The sequence below is a fragment of the Astatotilapia calliptera genome, chromosome 18 (genome assembly GCF_964374335.1).
Source record: "Astatotilapia calliptera chromosome 18, fAstCal68.1, whole genome shotgun sequence".
NCBI classification, from domain to species: domain Eukaryota; kingdom Metazoa; phylum Chordata; class Actinopteri; order Cichliformes; family Cichlidae; genus Astatotilapia; species Astatotilapia calliptera.
The window spans coordinates 10,675,906-10,699,714 of NC_137439.1; the positions used below are offsets into that span (position 1 = coordinate 10,675,906).

At 38.9% G+C, this 23,809-nt stretch overlaps 2 protein-coding genes across 3 annotated transcripts in view; one reads left to right on the top strand and one right to left on the bottom strand.

Moving 5' to 3' along the window:
* Nucleotides 1-12,825, top strand: part of st6galnac5a (ST6 (alpha-N-acetyl-neuraminyl-2,3-beta-galactosyl-1,3)-N-acetylgalactosaminide alpha-2,6-sialyltransferase 5a) — a 62,206-nt gene extending 49,381 nt beyond the window's left edge. Inside the window, exons 4-5 of one of the 2 annotated variants that reach the window (XM_026149654.2) lie at nucleotides 851-958; nucleotides 11,479-12,825. In XM_026149654.2, the coding sequence (XP_026005439.1) occupies nucleotides 851-958; nucleotides 11,479-11,728 (358 nt within the window). In that variant the 3' untranslated portion in view covers nucleotides 11,729-12,825. Of the gene's footprint in view, nucleotides 1-850; nucleotides 959-1,347; nucleotides 1,581-11,478 lie in introns of those variants that run through there. The other variant, XM_080293203.1, reaches the window with a different exon arrangement.
* A 6,928-nt stretch (nucleotides 12,826-19,753) lies between these two features.
* The window catches only part of pigk (phosphatidylinositol glycan anchor biosynthesis, class K), a 34,694-nt gene continuing 30,638 nt past the window's right edge, over nucleotides 19,754-23,809 (bottom strand). The window contains exon 11 of the mRNA XM_026149652.2: nucleotides 19,754-21,155. Coding sequence (XP_026005437.1) covers nucleotides 21,039-21,155 — 117 coding nt within the window. The 3' untranslated portion in view covers nucleotides 19,754-21,038. The remainder of the gene's footprint in view (nucleotides 21,156-23,809) is intronic.

A 23,809-nucleotide genomic window follows, 5' to 3' on the forward strand; every position in this document is an offset into this window, starting at 1 on the left:
GTGTACAAGGGCAAAGGTCGAAGGTTCACCAAAGTAGCTGGGCTTCATGCTCTGTTGGGATATTTTTGTTTGAATGAATTTATTTAATCAGCATCCAAAGGTCATTTCCAAAGATCTGCTGTGCTTTTATACTAGAATCTAAATGAAAAGCACTGCTCTATAAACATGTCAGTGCAGCGATATTGTAAACTTCATTTGAAAATTGAACCAAAATTATTAAGCTTATTTTCATTTCATCTTCAGGTGTAACTTAAAGGTTTTCATTGACCTCTAGAAGTGTTGCGAGTTTCAGTACACTGGAGACCATCAAATCTACACAAAACCAACAAGGAATTATTTTAAAAAGTATGATAGTAAGGCAGCATTTTTTTTTCCAGTCCTGTGATGGAGTACATGTTGGAGCACATTTAGATTTTTTTAAGTACAATGTTAATATTTCATTTAGTTTTTTTCATAACATCATGTCTGATTAGCGGTCAGCTCTTTTCTTCCTGAAAGCAGGCAGATCGTTCTGCATGCTGAAGGTATGTCATCCAACTATCGACACTTCATGCAGAGCAAGGCTCTTTTCTGATTAAGGATTTGATTATTTGACAGGGTTCATTTGTACCAGTCGATGCATAAGATGGATTTGTATTTTAATGAAGCTGTGGGGGAACTTGAATGATCTTGCAGCCAGGAATATCGACCTCAGGATTTAGAGAGATCTTTATTCTGCCCTAATACGCCAATGTGAGATTTTCTAATGATCTATCCAAGTTTTTCAGTTTTCATCCTTGTGGTCTCCCATGCATTAAATCCATCTAACTATCTTCTTTCACCCCCTACATCCTCCTCCTTTCCTCTGCAGGAAAATATCGAAGACCTGGCTGAGCACCGGCTGGTTCACTATGACCATCGCCCTGGAGCTGTGTGATAGGATCAATGTCTATGGCATGGTGGCGCCTGACTTCTGCAGGTGAGACAGTGGAGCTGAAAGTCAAAGATCATCACCAGCTCCACCAGCAAGCACCATCATTGAGATTTTTTTTAAAGGAGAGCCATAAATGCAGTAACTTCAAATATGAATTCATAGCAGCACAGCCGCCTGATAAGAAAGATTAAAACTAAATATATTAAGACAGCTGAAAATGAAATTTCAGTGTGGCTGGAGAGGGTTTTGGAATACTTAAATTGCTTGTGTATTAGTACATAATAATTCAGTAAACTGACAAGTATTCATAATGTTGAAAGAAAAGACAGAGTCCTGGGTTTTCTTCTGTTTCAGAAACATTATTATAGAGCCAGTGCCTGTTAACAGAGGTGTTAGATTTATACTAATCATCCAAATACAATGTACAATTTCAGATGGGGGAAAAACGACAGTGAAAGGATTTTCACTAATACAAAGTGCCTGGTCAAATTCCCTGCTATTGCATTAAAGCTTGAGTCATGCCTCCCTTTGCTTTTTCTGGCTTTGTCTACCTTTTTGTGCTGATACATTTGGTTTGTTTTCTGCACCATTCAATATCCCCACAACAAGCTTTTTACTTTTTCATTCGCTGCAGTGTGGCATCAATAAAAATATCCAATAATTGACCGACACACAATGGATTATCTGGTCCCGAGGCTGGGAAAGCACACATTGGTCGTGAACTCTGAATACAGACAACTGAAAAGCTGCATTGCTTTATTGCATTTAAAATCCGAATGTTTTTGTCCTCCACATGTTCTGTATTATTCAGTATGCAAATACAAGAGCACCCAGCGATGAACTGGAACATGCGTGCATGAGGGATAATGCCTCATGTGTATCCTGAAGGCAGGCATATTTTACCAGAGTGATTTCTGTTTGAGAGATGCTTTTTGTTAGGTCAGGTTAATGCATGTACTATAATGCTGATTAGATGATAAGAAGTCATTTTGTTGACAAGCAGAACTATATATTGCCATCTTATGAGGACCGTGTACTTTCAGTATATACTGACTAAACACATGCTTTTCTTTCTTCAGAACTGGCTTTTTCTTTGGGCATAGACTCAACACGGTTCCTCTGAGATATTGACATGACAGCATCACACAGCATCAGCAGATTTGTCAGCCGTATATCCATGATGAGAATCTCCCACATCCACTACATCCCACAGGTGCTCTATTGGAGTGAGATTTAGTGACTATAGATGCCATTTGAGTGCAGTGAACTCACTGCCATTTTAAAGAAACCAGTCTGAGTTGATTTCAGCTCAAACTCAAATATCCTGCTGGAAGCAGCCATGGTAACACCGTGGTCATAACGGGATGACTATCCCAACAATACTCACGTAGCCCGTGCCATTTAAACAATGCTCACTTGGTACCAAGAGGCACAAACTATGGAGAGAAAAGATCCACCATAACATTACACCACCTCACCACCACCATCACTGAGAGTACAAGGCAGGATGTGTCTGTTCTTTCATGTTGTTTATGCCACATTTGACCCTACCATCCAAAAATCAAGAAATCGAGGCAACATTTTTTCAGTCTTCTGTCATTCAGTTTTGGTGAGCTCATATGAGCTGTAGCCTCGGGTTATTCTTATCAGCAGGCAGGATTGGCACCCACTGTGGGCTTTCGCTGCTGTAGCCCATCGGCTTCAAGGTTTGATGTGTGGTGCATTCAGAGATGCTCTTCTGCATACTTTGGTTGTAAGGAGTTCAGTTACTGCTCCCTTACTATCAGCTCAAAGCAGTCTTTGCATTCTCCTCTTGACCATGTCTACATGCCTAATTTCATTGAGTTTCTGCCATGTGATTTGCTTTGTAGATATTTGTGTTAATAAGCAGCTAAAGAGGTTAACCTAGCAAAGTGGCAGATAGTGCCGGTGTCACTAAAATGCAGCATCTGACTGTTTCTGCTGTCAGACAGCAATCTCGATTCAGTGCAGTAGTTTAGAATAAAATTTTAGCCTGAAGCAGATAAGATTCAGACTTTACGTTTTTAAATCGCTCTTCTTGAAAGTTCCAATTAAAGAAAATCGGGGACTCTTTTAAACAGTGTTTAACAACATTGTTTGTTATTGTTGATAAGCAGAGGTGGGACCAAGTCATTGTTTTGCAAGTCTCAAGTAAGTCTCAAGTCTTTATCCTCAAGTCTCAAGTCAAGTCTCAAGTAATGTCAGGCAAGTCAGAGTCGAGTTTCAAGTCACTGGTGTAAAAGTCCGAGTAAAGTCACAAGTCTGAAATTTTGAATTTCAAGTCCTTTCGAGTCTTTAAAAAAAAAAAAAACGAAAAAATAATGTTGCAGTTATGCTAAATGTAAATATTAGACCATGTAATTTTTAAATCTGTGTTTTTCTCAACACATGACAAAATAGTGAACTTAGAAAATATACACAAATTGTGAAATTGCACCTCTTTAAAATGCAGCTCAATTAAACCTAGCTCCAAGGATAATTTTCACCGACGGTTCTGAGATAAGCTGCATGTTATTCTTGGATGTGGTTGTAGGACCAGCTTTAAAATCGCATGACAAAAAATATCATACACATTAAAAAAAACTGTATCACCAACGTAGCCTGGACAACATTTGCTAGTTAGATGAAGTCAGCTATCTCATCTTAGCATATTTATATGCATATTTATAATCATACGGTTGTTGGAGTGAGCGCATACACTCATGAAGTTTAGTAACTTCAGGTCACTGCAACAAGCCCAGGTACAGTTTACCGACGGATGGGTGCAGGACCTTGAAACGCACCGTGTAGAACGAAAGACCATCGTACGTATCATAAGTTTACCAGTCTCACAAATTGTCGTCATAAATACACATTCGTTAACCGTTTATTAATAGGACCTTTGAGCTCAAGGGTAATTAATTAGTAGTGGAAATAATTTCTGGTAGCATCACAGAAATGTAGCAGTGACAATAATATATGCTGTAATCGTACTGGGCAATTAGTGATACAAAACAATTGTTTTATCCTGTGAATAAAAGTATGTATTTTTGTCAATGTACCATAATAACAGAGGAGAAACGCAATATTGTGTCAGGACAATTCACTATTTATGCACAATAAACAAAGGAGCATAGCACGACCATTTCTGTTCAGCGCCAGACTTGCTTGTAACCTATATCACTAATTATGTTATGAAAATGACGTATTAACTACTACAAAACTCTGACCTTTGTGTAAATGCTTGGAGCAGACTAACCTGTGAGCTGGAGTGTTCTGGGACGTTATATTTGGTCTTTGAATGGCTGCAATCCAGGCCATCCGTCGCGTCTTTGTTACTTCGGAAACATGGCTCGAACAATTTCTCTTCAACGACGTAATCCGATAACAACCGATCTCTTTACCCGTCGGCTTCCCGTGGCTGTCATGCGACCGGCTATTGCAGTTAATAATACAACGGCTTCTTGACATTTTTGTGTTTCTTTTTATCGCTGTGTGACTGATTTCAATTGAAAGCCTGCGTGCGCTAGTACCTCTTGCCACGAGTTCCCAGAATCCTTTGCGGTTTTACCCCTGAATGACGTCACATTTTCAATCTCTATATAATATGCATGTTAAATTTTATATTTGGGGTAAAATATCAAGTCTTTTCAAGTAAACCGGTTCAAGTCCAATTCAAGTCCCAAGTCATTGGTGTAAAAGTCCAAGTCAAGTCACAAGTCTTAGAACATTTTTTCAAGTCAAGTCTAAAGTCATAAAAGTAATGACTCGAGTCTGACTCGAGTCCAAGTCATGTGACTCGAGTCCACACCTCTGTTGATAAGGCAGCGGTCCCTAACCTTTTTTGCGCCACGGACCGGTTTATGCCCGACAATATTTTCACGGACCGGCCTTTAGGGTGTCACGGATAAATACAAGAAAATAAAACTAGTACCGGTGCCGAAAAAAAGAAGATTTATTCATAACACACGTGAAAAGACCCAGGAAAACCGAGTTAACGATAAAAACGATAACAAAATAACGCTGAAAACCCTGAAAGCCATACATTTCACACCTGAGCCTCAACTCTCGCGCCCGGTACCAAACGACTCACGGACCAGTACCGGTCCGAGGCCCGGGTGTTGGGGACCGCTGTGATAAGGAACATTACAGCATTGTTCTATGATGTGTTGACTTTTCATAAGATGAAAGGATGTAAAAAGGTTAAACTTTGTGTAATTGCATTTTTAATTAATTAAGTTAATTAGCCTATTAAGGGCTAATTATGCAATTAAAATAGTAAAGAAGCATATAAATTATTCCAACTTTGAGATTTTTCTTCGTTGCAGCAAAATTATTAAATAATTCATTCATTAATAGAAAGAAGTAAATTAATTCTAGCAAATGCAACAGATGCAAGCCAAATTAGATGTTAAAAAAAGTGTATCAATGCATCAATACTGTAGATTCACAGTACAGGGAACTTTCAGAGAAGCGCTCTCATCCTGATGGTCCTCTATAGGAGAAATGAACTACAGGGAGTGCAGAATTATTAGGCAAATGAGTATTTTGTCCACATCATCCTCTTCATGCATGTTGTCTTACTCCAAGCTGTATAGGCTCGAAAGCCTACTACCAATTAAGCATATTAGGTGATGTGCATCTCTGTAATGAGAAGGGGTGTGGTCTAATGACATCAACACCCTATATCAGGTGTGCATAATTATTAGGCAACGTCCTTTCCTTTGGCATGGTGGGTCAAAAGAAGGACTTGACAGGCTCAGAAAAGTCAAAAATAGTGAGATATCTTGCAGAGGGATGCAGCAGTCTCAAAATTGCAAAGCTTCTGAAGCGTGATCATCGAACAATCAAGCGTTTCATTCAAAATAGTCAACAGGGTCGCAAGAAGCGTGTGGAAAATTACTTAAATTCCAGGATCTGGTTAATTACAATACATCCATAATTTTGTATAAAGCTTTTACTAAACTTTTACCGGCAAATTTACAAACTAGATTTGAAATTCGAGAAAAGGTTTATAATGTGAGAGGCTTTGGAGAATTCAAATTACCCAGAACTCGAACAACCCGTAAAGGCTTTTGTGTGTCTGTATGTGGTGTGAAAATCTGGAACAGTCTGAGTTTACAATTGAAACAATGCAAAAATATTCATAGATTTAAATTTCTCTACAAACAGTTGGTCTGGTCACAGTATACTCAATGATGGGTTTTAGTGTGCTCTGTAATGTCTGTCCTCTTACCATTGCTGGTATGGATTCCAAAATAAAAAATAAAAAATAAAGTGTGCGTATGTATGTACATATATGTACTTGTGTGTGTAGATATATATGTATGTATATGTATGTGTGTCTGTTACTTGTAGTTATTACTGCCTGTTACCTGTGGTAATGCAATTTATAATTTATATATTCTGTATTCAGTTATGAAGGCTCTAATTGTTGGTTGCGAGCTGCCGCTTAGATGCTTGTATCTGCCCGGGGCTGTTGATGGGTCTGTATGCAATGATGGGCGTAGCTGCGGGAAGTTTATTGTTTTTTTTTGTTGATGAGTGAGTATAGGGGTGGGATTTAATAAGTTTTCTTCGTCCCACTCCTTTTTCAGGCAAGTTTTGTTTTTTGTTTTGTGTATTTTATGTTCAATATAGGTATTTGTTGTGCCTGAAAATGAATAAATAAATGAATGAATGAATGAAAAACCGAGGCGCAAAATAACTGCCCATGAACTGAGAAAAGTCAAGCGTGCAGCTGCCAAGATGCCACTTGCCACCAGTTTGGCCATATTTCAGAGCTGCAACATCACTGGAGTGCCCAAAAGCACAAGGTGTGCAATACTCAGAGACATGGCCAAGGTAAGAAAGGCTGAAAGACGACCACCACTGAACAAGACACACAAGCTGAAACGTCAAGACTGGGCCAAGAAATATCTCAAGACTGGTTATTCTAAGGTTTTATGGACTGATGAAATGAGAGTGAGTCTTGATGGGCCAGATGGATGGGCCCGTGGCTGGATTGGTAAAGGGCAGAGAGCTCCAGTCCGACTCAGACGCCAGCAAGGTGGAGGTGGAGTACTGGTTTGGGCTGGTATCATCAAAGATGAGCTTGTGGGGCCTTTTCGGGTTGAGGATGGAGTCAAGCTCAACTCCCAGTCCTACTGCCAGTTTCTGGAAGACACCTTCTTCAAGCAGTGGTACAGGAAGAAGTCTGCATCCTTCAAGAAAAACATGATTTTCATGCAGGACAATGCTCCATCACACGCGTCCAAGTACTCCACAGCGTGGCTGGCAAGAAAGGGTATAAAAGAAGAAAAACTAATGACATGGCCACCTTGTTCACCTGATCTGAACCCCATTGAGAACCTGCGGTCCATCATCAAATGTGAGATTTACAAGGAGGGAAAACAGTACACCTCTCTGAACAGTGTCTGGGAGGCTGTGGTTGCTGCTGCACGCAATGTTGATGGTGAACAGATCAAAACACTGACAGAATCCATGGATGGCAGGCTTTTGAGTGTCCTTGCAAAGAAAGGTGGCTATATTGGTCGCTGATTTGTTTTTGTTTTGTTTTTGAATGTCAGAAATGTATATTTGTGAATGTGGAGATGTTATATTGGTTTCACTGGTAAAGATAAATGATTGAAATGGGTATATATTTGTTTTTTGTTAAGTTGCCTAATAATTATGCACAGTAATAGTCACCTGCACACACAGATATCCCCCTAAAATAGCTAAAACTAAAAACTACTTCCAGAAACATTCAGCTTTGATATTAATGAGTTTTTTGGGTTCATTGAGAACATGGTTGTTGTTCAATAATAAAATTATTCCTCAAAAATACAACTTGCCTAATAATTCTGCACTCCCTGTATGAGTTATGCAGCAGTTTGTGAATCCCTCTTGATTCTGGCAACCAAATTAACCAGCCTTGTTAGCAGAGTTTAATGTTTTGAATTACAGCTCACGTCTCATTGGTCTCAGCCTGTGCTTTAATTGGGGGATTTTATTGAACAGGGAACAAATCTTATTAGATTTCTCAATAAAAAAGAACAAACTGTAAAATGTTCTGTATATCTTTGTCCTTGGCTGTGATTGCTTAAAGAATATTTTTTTTATTTTGGGTTTTAGCACAAATTCAATATAGACAATAACGACGAGGGTGTGCTGCTGTTTCATTTCTTTGAGCAATCATTGGCCTAAGCCAATATTTAGCGTGTCTCTTAGTTTACATCATGACTGCAGTCAGTCGACTTTTACTGAATGCGATGCTACTGAGAATTTAAAAGTGTACCTCAAATGCCATGTCAGATTCACTTTATTGACATTCAAGTGTGTGTATAAATATATAACGCTAAAGCATTAATAAATAACTAACAAATATAAATAATGCATGAATTGTAATATTAAAATATTCCTTACTATTCCTTCAGTGCTGCCTTTTCTGTTATATAACTTTTTTCAGTCGTAAGATGCAGGGGAATTTTTTTTTACTTTGTTAAATTGCTGCTACATGCTGTTTATGGACTGCTTTTAAAATGCCCACCTTTCCTTTTTTTTCCCCAAAGGAACACTTCTTTCTAAAAACAAATTGATTCTTAAAAAAAATGTAAGTCAATTTTGGGGCTTGTGATTTTTACACAGTGGCCAGATTTCTAAAAGTATTTTTTTTGTTTTTTTGTTTTTTTTTAAATAAATGATTGATCATAGTGGTGAAGTACATTTCCCCACATTTTAAGGTGTTTTTAGAACTCACAGTTTTTATTGCACTCCCAGCGTGTGCAGAGAAGCTGGGGAACAATATGAAACCCTCCCTGTTAGGCTTTCATGACAATGTTGTTCATGACAACGCTGAACAACTTCTGTTACACAAAAGTTTCAGTGTTGTGCAAGACAACTGGAAACAAAAAAAATTAAAAGGATACATCTGCCACTGAGATTATAAAAGCAGAAGGGGTTCAGAACTAATTATTTTCCTGATCTTACAAAAAAATTATATAATACAGTTGAAAATTTTCATTTTACTGTTGCAGTTTTTTAACTGAAACAGAACTAACAAAGCCAGCACCCTTGTCTTTTCATGCTATTAAAGCATTTCGAGTGATGTAAACCAGCGCTATCATTTGCTCAGCAGTTGCAATATCTTACAAACTCACATTTAAAATGTATCACGGTCAGAAATGCATACAAGTCCAAGACTCAAATTTGATTTGAGCTCACACTGAATAGAAAAATGGGCAGATGTGGAAAAAATCTAATGGCATAATGATTAATATATGAAGATAAATTGCTCTATGGACGTGATGACTGGCGTAGGTGAAAATGCTAAAATGCCTCATTAATATTTCAGCAGAATCTCAGCTATTATGACAGATGTGTGTGAAGAAGTGATTTAACACTGGGCAAAATTCAGAAATGAAAATTGTTTGAAATACACAAACAGGAAGTCTACTTTCTTCACCATCTAATTTAATTTAAATGAAAATCTGTGCAGTTAATCTGCAAAGGAAAATTAAGCTGAAAAATCATTAACACCATTAAGGCTGGGTTTTCCAATTTTAGAAACAGAATACGGTGCAGAGTATTTGCTACACTGTTATAACACAATAATATGTTGTCAGCTTTGTGAGAGCAGTTTGTTTGGCTCACTCTTTGTTCAAGCTTACAATGCCCTTGTGTATAAAGAAATATTTTACTAGCCTGTTAAAGAAAGAATTCGCCCTGACCTCAAGTACATCCGACACTTCAGAGCATTCGGGGTCTACAATGTTGTGCAAAGCCTCAAACCAGAAGGCTGTAATGCTGTTTACTAAGAAACAGAACATGCAAGTTTCAACATATTTTGGGCATGTATGGTGTTGTGTACTTCTACTTTTAAAAAAGAAAGACATAGATGTTCTTTCTAGATGCTCCAGCTCCTCCCACAGTCCAAAGATGCGCAAGTTAAGTTAGCAATTCTATATTCTTTCTAAATTGGTGTGAATATGAGCATGAATGTTTGTCTGCCTCTCTTTGCCAGCTTTGAGACAGACTGGTCCTATGACCTTCAGACCTTCTTGTGCTATGACAGCTTAAACAAAAATCAATTGAAGGAAGTGGTTAATCTGTCTGAGAAATCAAAGACATTCTATGCTAAAGTTTGTGTAAAGAGTGGAGGGGAAAGTGTAACCTTGTAATATTCTAACACTGTAACATTTATTTCTACCTGGTTCTATAGTAGAATCATTTTGGCCACAACCAGGACAGTGTGGGATTTTGGCAAGTTGAAGACACCTAAGATTGTTTGTAACAGTGCAGGTGGGGAAAAGAATTACCTACTTAATCACGTAGTAATTTATATTGCAAGCGCCAGTAGGTGTTACTTTGTGCAGGCTGTGATCAGCCTTATGTACCATGAAACTTCTTTTTTGCAACCAGTGAAACAACCTGCAATGTAAGAAAACACCAGCAAATACAAAAGTGCTGCAAAAGCACACAAAACACAACAGAAGTGTTTTTGGGGGAGACGATGATTGGATGCAACAGTTGCAGAAGTGACAAGCTAACAGTAAACAGCTAATAGCAAACATGTATTTAAGGTATTATAAGAATTTACATTTACAACAAATACTCTGCTGCTTTTAACTGTGTCTCAGCGCAGTCTTTCACATGTTCTGGTTTCTGTCACTTCACTGGGTGTTCTGTCATGTTATTGTGTCCCCAGAAACACTGCTGTTGTGTTTTCTGTAGGGTTTTTTTTTTTTATTTAGACAGTGTTTTGTTCAACTTCTGTAGTGTTTTGAGTGCTTTTACAGCATTTTTGCTCCGGGCCACTGTACACTGAAGTCAACCCCGTCCATCCACAAGTCAAAATGTTGGATTGTTATCTCAAAATTTACACTTGTAATTCAAAACTGAGAAAATAACTTATCTCTGCTAAATTGTGGCAAAAAGCGTATTTTTTTCAGTCACGCTTCTATATTTTTCACTTCAATCTTTTAAAGCACTTTAAAGCGCATTTATTGTAGTGAATCTCATTGTACGTCTTTTCTCTCTTTACACTAATCTCAAGTGATGAGCGAAACAGCTGCCCTCCCATCACTTTGTTCTGCCTATTAAATGGGAGCTCACTCCCCCACTGTCGCCAACTGGATCCTTGCCGGGTTTCTGTCTATACAACTGCAATGTCTTTACTTTACAAAGTAATCCCAGGTGCCCTGCAATGTCTGTTGAATGATAAATAAAACTGAACTCAGTTGGATTTGAATGAAATGTTGATATATGAAGTGCCATGAACTTAAACCAAGCACAAGAGACTTATTATTCATGTTCAAACAGAGCTGCTGCTTTTAGCTTTTTTTCTTTGCTTGGCTTTTCCGCTCACTCTTCAGCAGCAGATGGCATTTAAAAAGTCATAAAAACTAGTTACATTTAGCTGTGTGGGCCGTGCAAACCTCAAACAAATGAATGCAGATCAGTCTCTCTCCCTCACCTTGAAATGAAAAATGCATTCTGGTGTCACATGAACCTCTGTGACTCATTAAAGTGGTTTTAAATGTCAACAGTCTCTTCCCTCTCCCTCTCTCTTTCCATCACTGCAGGGAGCCTCAGAACCACTCTGTCCCCTATCACTACTATGAGCCACGTGGCCCAGATGAGTGCGCTATGTACATTTCTCATGAGCGTGGGCGACGGGGCAGTCACCACCGCTTTATAACAGAGAAGCGCGTCTTCGCCAACTGGGCACGGACATTTGACATCCATTTCTACCAGCCGGACTGGAGCCCCCCGCCTCTCCCAGCCAACCGGACGCTTGAGGGGACAGTCACTGCAGCTCCGCTGAAGACGTGACTTTTGTGGGGTTAAAGAAAATGCTTTAGAAATTTGTGTAAGGACTGTAAAGATTTGCATTCAGGGGGTGCTGCACCCTTGAAACAACGAATAAAACATGAAGGAAAATTAGTCATTACAGATGAAAACAGATGCAGCTCCAGCAGTGTTTTGTTTACTGTGGTGAACCAATTCAAACTTGAACAATCCTCACTGAAAGCCTTGTAAAGTGAGGTAATACAAGAAGGCAACATCATTACACACTCTGATCATGATGCATGCTTGCAATGTCTTACTGTGGACTCTCTAGCTCGTCGTGCATATGTGTGTGTGTATGCATATCTTTACTAGAGGGATCACAGGGGATATAAACTTGAGTCTGGTCTATCAACAAAGTCACTGTTGAATCGTGGATCTGTGCAGGATTCGCTGAAGGATTCGTGGAAAGAAAAATACCATTAGAATGATTTGAAATCTTGCTACTGGAGGCAGTGCAAGGTGAATACAAATAATGGTGTAGCTCGAGTTAAATTTGGCTATTTGAAAGTGCGAACAGTCACTGTTCAGGTGTGATATTGCTCTGCATTTTTCAAAGATTGGGGAGGTCAAGTTGAATGAGATTTGTTAGACCTCCCATGTCACACAACAAAGGCTCAGACACCTTCAAAGCGTTTTTATAAATCACTTCCCTGACTCATTTAGGCTGCCTTTCAGATGTGTGCATTATGAGCTCACCCTAACTCAAATGTCCCGATGTCGCACAGTCTGGCTGAATGACAAGCGTGTACTGGTAGGTTTTATCCTGTGCGTATGTGTGTGTGTGCACCTCCTCTGGTGCCAGATGTATGTATCATAAGGCTTTGTTGGCTCCTGTCACCAGTTAATAGTGAGATCATATAGCTACCAGCTGGGTGTAAATGCACAACCATGTCACACAAGACAGGTAGGAAATTAGGATCGAGGACAGGGATGCAGGAGCAGCTATCCATCCAACTGTGTATCTGCTGCCAGGTCTGAAAGCCCATATCAACAAGAAGGAGAATTACACCGTTTCAATGAATGCTGGGTTTTCTTTTTACTTTTTTTTTTTTTTTTAAATTAAACTGGTGAGTATGTAATGTGTCACTCTCTTGTTCTCATTTACATACATATACACTCTCCTCTTGTTTAATACAATATATAGTACATGTAGATTCCTGCTCTTGATTTTCCATCCCTCCTTTCTTGATCCATGAATAAGAATCTGGCATCGATCAGGATAAAGCAATGAGACGTGGGGTTATCTTAATGATACATCCTGGTGCTAAGTCCCTATTGATTTTACTCTCATCTCTGTAATGTGAGTAATGAGAGCAGAGATGCTGTGGGTCAGATACATGGGTGCTCGCACCATGAGGGCATGTTTCACATTACATTTCCTCGGCGGAGACAAAGACACAACTGCTTCTCATACATCATGAACAGCTGCTGCAGGGTCTGCTGCCAGGCTGAGAGTGCTTCTAACTTTGTACTGCAGCGAGAATCTGGATGTTTTTTTTCTTTTCTGGAGAGATGTTCACTCATCCATCAATGACAGTGTTATTTGTGTCTGTTAGCAATATGGTAATTAGTTGAATATTTTTATTTTTTTCGCCTAATTAAACAAATCATGCTGTGTAGGTTTGCAAATACTCACTCTTTCCATTATAGAAGATCGCTTTGGTTTAGAAAATGCAAGAAAACAGTGAAAAATGCTCATCTAAATTACCCAGGCTACCGTGATATTTCCTGATTGTCCAAAATCTGAAGATTTTTATCAAACAGCGATAAAATCCTGAGAAAGAAGCAAATCTCCACCAGTGGTATTTTTGATATCTTTGCTTCATAAATAACTTAAATAGTTTGACACTTTGGAAGATCTGATTATTCCCTTTCTTGCAGAAAGTTAGATGAAAAGACTGTTACCTCTCTCGTGGCTGTAGCCGGTTAGCGTAGCACAAGCTGAAAGTCAAATGTAAAAAGAAAATAATAATAATAAAAGCCATCTGCGCTACTATTTGTTTTGTGGTTGTCAAACGAAACATACAGATGCAAGTCTTAACAGTATCCTCACTCCCCCTGTATAAGCATGAATGGTATCAATCTTGTTGTCTGTAAAATCTGTTGTTAGTTTTATGTTGACCAGTTGACTAATCGTTTGAAAACTCAGTAAAGCACCATTTATCGGTAGCTTTGTTGTAAACTAAGTGCTGTAAATGCAGGGGAAAAAATGGAAACTATTTTTGGTACTTGTGTTCAGCAGTGACCAGGAGGGGAAGATGATGTATGTAGGCTGTGTGGAGGCGAGAGAGTCAGTGATTCACCTTCACCCTTGAGTGACGGCAGCTGCCATTTTCACTTTTCAATCTTGTTCTTCCTGTCTGGTTGTGACATCAGGCTGTGTCATACTGAAATAATAATGAAACACGGGACTAGCTACAAGGCTCTCTCATTACTCCCCAGAGCTACAAATAGATTCTTGACCATGTTCATAACTGAGTGTGGGAGCATTTTTTTGTGTTTGAAAATTGCACTGTACTGCCATCTCATAGAAGATGAGGAATATAAATCAAGCTGACAAAGAAAAGGGAATTGAAATATGCAGTAAAAGGACAATTTAGTTATTAGACTGTGGAGCTTTTACCAGATCAATAAAATCTGCTTAATTTATATTGGGATGATAAAAAGCTCATTGCATTCTCTAATACTCAGAAATATTAACATAACAGAACTGTAATTAAAAATCTTCATCTGAAGTCAGATGTTATACAGTTGTTTTGTCACTAAACAGGATATGCAGGCTTTTAGATTTTTTATATCATATAGAACAAGAAGCGCCCTGAGAGTGCAAACCTCTGCCAAGGCAGCTTTCTCTCTGGGCAGGATCTACTTTTAAAGGAATCCTATTAAATTGTGGATATATTTATTTAATTTTATTTGTTCCTTTTAAATGTACTTTAAAATGGAGTGGGTGTAAAATTTATTGTTTGTAGTGCAGTAAAAATAACACGTTATGGGGTCAACTTGAAAGAAAGGCAGATCTGAAATGTGACAGTGGGATCAGAGGTCATTATATAGGACATTATTTGGATATTTTCATGCAAACTGCAATGTGATATTTAGAATCCCCATATATCATTCCCCTATATACCTGTATGTTGTCACTACGAATAATGGCAGTAAGAAACATATGTTTAAATAGCTCTGCATGGCATTATTATCACTTTGAACTGTAGATCAGTCTTAAAGGACAGATCAAAGGTCAATTGAGCAATTACATTTTAAATCTTTATAAGGTATTTTATGTTTGCTGGAAATACACCTCAGACTTGATTTCTAATTTTTAAGGATTTTTGTTAATTTTTGACCAGTAAATCATTAAGCTGGCCTCAAAAACCTTGATGTATGTAACGTACATTTTAAGTGATCCGTAACATGACAGCACTGTAAATGCCTACAAAGTTTCATCACAATTCCTTCAAAACTTTTAAAGCAGTTGTGTTTACAGACAGAATGACACGCACGCATGTAAACACTATCAAGCTTTTGATCTTCAAAAGTTCTATTTTGAAAATCACATCGTATTAAGGAGTCTTACTGTAATACACCAAATCTCCATCTCTGTCTGTCCGTGAACGCCTCCTACAGCATACAGAGCCCCTAGCAACCACCTATCCATCCATCCACCTTTTCATCCATCCTCTTCCACTTATCCTCATTAGGGTCGCAGGGAGCAACCACCTAACAACAACTAAATTCACTAGTCTTTTATGCTGAAATGGGGATTTTAAAGCATCGTGTAGAAGTCCTATAACTAGTAAGTTAGGTCATTACTAAGATTGTCGTTCTAATATGTATGAGGGCTTGTAGTTTGAACATTTTTCATACATGAGTATAAACATTACATACACACAAATACCGACAGAAGCAGCTTTAAATTGTGAATGGCATCTTAAATAGTTGAAATCTGTCCTGATTTTCCTTTAAACTGCAAACAGCCTGACTTATAAATTCAGTTGTTGTTTTCCTCTTACTGTATGTCTATACTAAAAACCTCAGACAGATAGATTAATTGGTTTAAATGTTTTGAATACGACAAACAAGCTGGTCATTATAGTGATTGAACAGTTTTTCTAAGACAAACTGTGCAGGACTATAGTTTTAGTAAAAACTATAAATAGTTTTAGTAAAAACTATAGTATAAAAACAATAAAGACTGCACCTGACAATGTAAAACGGGATTTGTTTTTATTTGCAACAATTCCAACAATGAAACTTCAAACTGAAGTGAACATATCACAGAAAACCAGCAGGGATGTCATGGCCTTAAAATGTGCCACTAATCCTTTTCAGTACATCCCAGCAGTATTTATCAATTCCTAATTAACACGACCCAGATACACGACAGAAAAGGCTGGATGAATGGACAAATTAAAAATAACGGATTTGGGGCTATTGAAGTTTTTTGGTTTGGTTGGGCTACTGATGTATGACAATGCGTATTAGAGCTGTTACAGAATAAAAAGACAATTACGGAGCTCTGGGATGGGGGTAATAATTTGAGAAATTTCTGAGATTAAAGTCGTAAATTTATATTTAAAAAAAAAAAAAAACCTTCAAAACTACTGAGACAATAAAGCCAAAACTTAGCGAGGAAAAAGTCAAGAAAGTTATTACAGAATGTCATGCACGTTCATTAGTGAGGAAGCTAATGAGTCTGTATGCACATGATAAAAGAGCAGGGACTACATAGACATATATAGGGCTACAAATCCCTCCACATCATACATAAGATATCTGCTCATCCAGATATCTGTCTTGACATTCACTGCGAACATCAAGACGATATCTCCCAAATTAAATGTGATATTTGTGCATATTTGTGTAGCTACACTATGTTATAGCTGTTATAGCAGTTTAAAAAGTTCTGCATCTGAATCTAGCTTTGGATCAATTCCAAAAGCTAATCATCTTCAAGTTGGACCAAGCCCCTCCCTCTGGTAAAGATTTCAATGCAATCAATCATTTTGATACAAATAATTACTTCCTTGGCGGAGGTAAATACAGTGATGCTGGGCTAAAATAAGAGTTCTTTATTGGCATTTATTGATAAATCCAATAATGAAGTATAGGTTATAACCTTGTTAGGTTATCTACTTGAGGCATAAGTAAGCAGCAGGGTCTGCTGGTAATGAGTTGAGCCAACCTCACACAGACGCATGGATGCATGGATGATAAATGACTTTAATCTCTGAATTTTATCCCCCTCCATCAGCTGGCTCTGTAATTTTTCTTTTAACGTACAGCAGTCCTATTATGCTACGGTAACAATGGGTTCTCAAGCCAGTGTAGAACTGTTTCCCAGTTGTGATGTTGTTGAATGAAATGGTACTACGAAAGGATTCCTGCATATACAATCTACTCTGACAAGTTTAGTTTTTATGTGTTTGGTGTAAACAAAATTCTTTCAACAGTCATATTAAAATGTAACATTACAGCAGGGATGAGAAAACAATTTAGGATTTTGCAAATTAAGACTGTTTAACACGAGGCTTCTGTGGGAAACTAAATTAAACGCTCTGTAGAAAATTTAAAGGCCTGGAGTTACAGTACTCTAATAAATCTCAGAAAAAAACGGAGAAAAAAAATCTCAAAGCCCAAGGTGATGTCCTGAAATACCTCATTTGTTAGACCAATACTCTAAAAGACTCAGATCTAGTCATTTACGAGCGCATAATACAGGAAAAAAGCATAGTATTTAAACTGGAGCGAACAGTATTTTCCTGCTTCATACCAACTTGATTAATGTGAATTATTAGAATAGCTGTTCAGGGAATGATGTTTTCAATACTTTCTGGTACACAACTAAAAGCAATGATTAGATTTGTTTTCCTTGTCATGGCATAAAGTAGGTTTATGAAATGCAGAGTTTAGCAATTGTGACAGCCTCTCACTCTCACCACACCTGGTTGTTGTAAATGACTCACTGGTATCACATTTAAAAGCACTGGGTAGGGCTTAAGTGTAGATGATGTTCTTAAGAGAGTATAAACAAGACACCAACATCCCCAATGAGACACAAAAAAACTTTTTGCTCTTAAAAAAACAAAAGAAATTGGAATTGGATTGGAAAACAACCTGTGCAATTATTCTACAATGGGCCTAAGTGATACACAGCAAGGGGCGGATGTGGCTCAGGTGGTAGAGCAAGTCATCTGCCACTTGGAAGGTGGTGGATCGATGCTTGACACCTATGCGTGTGAATGAGACTTGCAGTAGAAAGTGCTTTAAATGCTCAACTGAGTAAAAAGGTAATATATAAATATCAATCCATTTAATTGAGTAGTTTGGTAGCTACTCTGAAACTATGACACAATTTTCCTGAGCGGTATTGTAGCTCTAAAGGGCCATTTTAATGAGCCTTATGTTATTATAAATGGTCTATAGGTATAATTATTTGAAACTGCCATCACATTTTTATTTTATTTTTTTTAAATGTGATGGCAAGGCCAGCTTTCAAGCTACTGCCCAGTCGGTCGGTCTCTGGTCAGTTTGATGTGTAGCTCTGGAAGGTTGTGTTCGAAATGCGTTTCCTCCTTGTCTTCGCACTGTGATGGCATACTGGGTGTGTGTGGTTGGTTCCTACTTGATAAAAAAAACAAAACTATTGGTTGTTGCGACAGTCTTTCCACAGGTGACATTTTAGGAGAGACCAAAATGGTCTCTAAGGTTACAAAAATCTTTACATCTCAGTCCTAGCATTCATAATGAGACCCATCTATTCCCCGAGCTCATGAATTTTCACTTTTCTGAATTTCTACATGGGGTAAAATCAACTTATATGAATTTAAAATGACAATCTGGATCAAAAGCTGGAAAGCTGTTCGTGTTTAATACAGGGCTGCAATTATAAAAGTAAGCCATAGTGAGAATATCTCTGTGCACTGAATTTTGTTTCCTCCCTTAAAGTTTGAGAGAAAGCCATTTAAATTCAAAAGTACAGTAAGCGAGCACCATGGAGTATGATTTATGCCCGTTTTTGTTGCAGATGAGTGAAAATCTGTGACTGCTAAAATTACTATTATCATTCCTGGGAATGATTGACAACACAAAGGCTCACTGACAGGCAAGCAGCTGGAAATCCGGAGTTTCCATGGAAATTGGACAACCTGTCAGACACACCGTCTCCAAACAGCGTTGGTGTGCTTGTGTGTAAATCATTAAATTTAGCAGGCTGCCACATGGGGCCAATGTCGACGCTGTTCCACTTCTAAAGACAATGAGCAGATGGGTGTGCGCTCACTGGTGAATACCGACTCTGCTCGTCTTTTGAAGAACCTGTGTGACATATTCAGAGCACCGTGCCCGACTCTTCAGCCTGAAATCTCTCAGCCTTTTTGGAGATGGCTGCTCCAATATTGTCCTGTCACTGGTTTCTCCCCACCAAGTGAGGTGTGAAGGCAGATAGACACTGATCTTTATTAGCATTGGGGAAATCATAATAGCAGCAGAGTCAAGCGCTACACTCAAAGGCTGACTATATTCAATTCCACAGAGTGCCTAAGTGGGATGGAGAGGATGTGGAGTCCATTTTGAAGTGGATTAAGATCAAATGCATCCATCTGAGACACAGTTGCTTTATTTTGGCAAACGGGGACATCTCAGGGCTGCTCTGCCACCCTGGTATACGCTGATTGTAGATGGAGACTTGGGCCCAGTTGCTTTTCTTTTGAAACACAATACTCAGTGAAAGAGAACTGCATTTGAAAACCTCCCTGGTTGTTTGAAATGTTTCCAGTAAAGGGAAAAAAGGAAGACAGAGCAGGGTTGCAAGTCAACTCAAGCAGCACTGATTTCAAGGATGTATTTGTGGCATAAATATGCTTAGATTATCAGCTCTGCCAGGCATACCTTCAAGGTTTGGAACAGTAAAAGCAGATCGGGTGCCTTTAAATAGTATTACTCTGTAACACCATTTAAGAGTAATTAAGGAAGCTCAATATCTTCTCAAAAAAAAGAACCAAATCAGGCAGTTAAAGATGTAAATTTATTCCTTTGATTCAGTGTTTCATGTTTAATCAGGGCATCAAAAATCCTCCAGTTCAGGGTATAAAAATGTTCCTGTGCTCTCTGACGGTGGAGCAGGAGGAATACGATTACGGGAACTAGAAAATAGGGAAGGAAAAGGAAATAAGAAGTGTTGCATAAATAATGTATAAGAAAAGGTACAATGTGGCTGACGCAGCAGCTGCATTCCAAAACATATGGTTTCATTTCCAACTCCATCTATTTTCTACTTTAGCTGCAAGGAAGAGTGGCAGCGGACACGCAATGGGTGGGTTTAATCCATATGCTCCGAGCATCACTCACCTCCCTCCAACAATAAGCCTAATGTAGAGTGGTTATACAAGACCAGAAGGGGAGAGAGTACTTCTATGCTGAGGCATGTTTTCCTCTTTTTACCCCGTGTGGGACGGCCGGTGGCTTACTAGGTTATCACTCACTTATCGCTGCCCTAGCACGGGACGCAGAATGGCTGGGGAAATGGCTGTCCATCACCCAGAATACAATCAGCAGAGTGCAAGGCTGGGGAGCTAATGGATGTTTCCACAGGGAGGGCAATTTAGTGAATGGGGAAAGTGGATGGGTCCATCACGAGAGATGGGATTATGTACGATTGTTATCCTTCACAAGTGTGATATGACGGTCAAAGGGTGTAATGTATCTGGACAGGAGAGACATTAAATACTGATCTCTCTACAGCCCACTCACAGCCAATCAGCCAGCCCTCGTTTCACAATTTCTTTTTCTGACCGAGCAGACATTCTGAGTAGCACTTAAACAAAAAGGCTGCTGCTAAAATATGCAGAGCAACGCGCTCCCAAAAATAAATTAAATTCTTATCTGCAGACTCAGTTTAGTGCATTTTTAACCGAAAACAGTGCAGTTGTGGAATGGCTCGACAAAAACAGAACATCTGACACAAACACACAAAGAAAAATAAATGTTCAAGTCTTTGCAAAACAAAACCCATAAAATTCTTGTAAAATGGCTGTGTGATGCAGTTGTCCTTTTTTTTTATATAAAACATTTAACACAGAGCACAAATGTTTACATCTATGAGCTGGGGTCATTTCAAAGTAAAAGAGAAAAAAAAAAGGCACCAAGAATCACTCAGTTTCCAAACAAGCAGCAGATGTCATTCCAAACAATTCGGTTTCATTTCCAGGAATATAAGCCTGTCACAAACCGCTCCTTCCCTCAAATATCACGGGTCTGCAGCTTTACATCCAGCGGTGTAAACACAGGAGGCTCAGAAGATGTGTTTGAGATGCTTGATACCGTAGGTCTTGAAAAACACCAGGAGGATTAAAGTCCACAGGCCCAGGATGAAGCCATCAGGAGGGTGCCAGTCTTTCTGCTTTGGTTTCTGAATCGCAGGAGGGGTGAGGCAGGTAAGGTAAGGTGGGGGGTGGGGGAGGGAAAGCAGAGGGGAGCGGGGTGAGATTGCAGGTTAGTAATAGTGTGTATATTTCTCCTGTTGAGGCCACCGCTGATTGTTCTGTCATTCACGCAGGCAGGCAGGCGCAGAATTGCACGCACACACTCGCTTTATCTCTTCACGCACTTTATGTACACGATCTGCCGTCTCACACACACAAACACGCAAAGGTTCGCACAAAAAAAGCAGGTGGTAAAGCTCATCAGTACACCTCCCCTGTCTTGTGTTTGTCCCATTCACTGCCACATCATCACTTTGTGTATGATTATACTTTTAAATTTCGCTCGTATTAAACATGCATCTCACAAGGAGCACATTTATATGCTAATGCGGCTGCAATATTCTGGAGGGAGATGAGATTTAACCTCTAAAATAACTTCCTAACTCCACTGCTGGCGACAAAGCTATAGATGGGCTGCGAGGATGCACTTAAGAGATTTCTGTTATCCCTCCCTATACAAGCTGTCATTATCCAGTCGGGAAATCACCAGTCAGACAAGGCATTCCCTAAAGCCAAAACCTGAAAAGTTGGCAAAGCGGATGAACACGCAGCAGAGTGCTCAAAGTCCGACTGAGCCACAAGCTGCACACACAACAGTAGAACGACATATAGTACTATAAAGCAGCTCCGAAAGTGCTTAGGAGATCTGTGTCTGTGCAGCTTTCCTCAGTACTACTCCAGTATCCAGTACATCTACTCCTTCTGATACACATCAATATTGGCTTGGCACACACACCCACTTGCACATACTGCAGTAGAAGCCAGAGCCGAGCTGACAGCAGACTGACAGGCCCTAGGGGATTAGACACTGGGGTGAAAGCCTAGTCCAAAGTCATTATTACCCACAACCTCACAGCCAGCGTACAGGCAAAAGACAAGTTTTAAAGTTAACTACAACAGACCCTGTAAATCAAGTGAAACCAATAGCAATCTATAATCCTCACACAGGATTTGCTGATATTTCTGCATATTGTTTTGATCTTATGTATTTACAGAGTGATTCATGCTGAGTCACTCTCATCCATGCAATTGTTTTTCTAATTGTATTTTCAGTAAAAGTTTACATGCACAAAGTAGTGACGCATCTGGCAAGCCTGGCTATTTTTCTCATGAATATACCAACAACCCAAAGAACAGTGGAGATTTAGCACTCAGTGAGATGTGGCATGTAATGTCTGCTCATATCTGTCCTCTTTTTTTTTGCTTACTCTTTCATCAGATATTTTTACCAGCTGCAATAGTGTAGCTGGTATTGTTTTCATCTTCTGAGTCAGCCTGTCTGTGTGTGTGTGTGTGTGTGTGCGCATCATCATGCAAATGTGGTCCTGGAGGCACCTACTTTTTTAAGTTCTTTTAGCACATATTTACGTCTGGCAGTTTTTGTGATAAAGCAACATCTGCAAGATAGTAATGGAACTTTATAGCTGTGTAGTTGAGACTAAAATGAAGACTGAAGTTTAAAGATGGCTGTGGCCAGAGATATTCTGTAATTTATTTCACATGAGGTAAACTGATATATTCCAAGTGAAATATTTAAAGACTTTGTTTATTTTATTTTAGTTTGTTTACTTGTTTATTTATTCCTGCAGATAAATAAAAAAGGATTTACAATGTCCACAATCTGAAAAGTATACTCAAGTATACTTTGTATACTCAACACTTTGTGTTGGGGCTCATTTAGTGTGAATTATGACGATCAGGTTGTGGCACTGCTGAGGTGTTATTGAAGCCTGGGTTGCTTTGATGGTAGCCTTCATCTCTATTTTTGCGTCTTTCTCGTTTTCCTCTTGACAAATCGGGTCAGGCAAGGTGGTTATCCCACCAAACACAGTAATAGCATGGTCAGCAAACCATTTAGTACTAGTTTTGGCACTGTTGACAGGTGCTCAGCCCTGCTGGTAGAGGAAATCGCCAACTCCATAAAGTTTGGCAACAATTCAGAGCACGAAGCACTCTAAAATCTCCTGGTAGATGGCTGTGTTCACTTTGGACTTGATAAAACACAGAGGATCGGCCACCACCAACACCAGCAGGTGACATGGTGCCCCAAATTATCACAGAAACTTCACACTGGACTTCAAACACCTAGCCTTTCCACTCTTCCTCCAGAGTCCAGGACCTTGATTTCCAAATGAAATGCTAAATTTACTTTCATCTGAACAACAGTCCAGTTCTTTTTCTCCTTAGCCAACCTAAGACGCTTCTGAAGTTGCCTCTGGTTCAAAAGTGGCTCGATATCAGACATATTCGACAGATTTATCCCCCCCTTTTTTTGCGTCTTGGCTCTAGATGCACTCCCACCACCTCAGTCCAGCAGTCCTTATGATTGTGGTTGCATGTACTAAACTAGTTAGAGAAATGGCACATTTTTGTAATGTTTAAATAGTAATTTACTCAAACTTACAATTGAATATTTTAATAATTTCAGATAGTATAAAACAAATCTAATATCTGTATTAACTAAAGGGCTCTAAAGATCTAGAAAAACTGTTTGGGATCACTGGGTACTATTATAAAATCAGAGTATACAGTGTAATGAGTTAATGATGATGCAGATAGAATATTTATTTCATCAAATCCT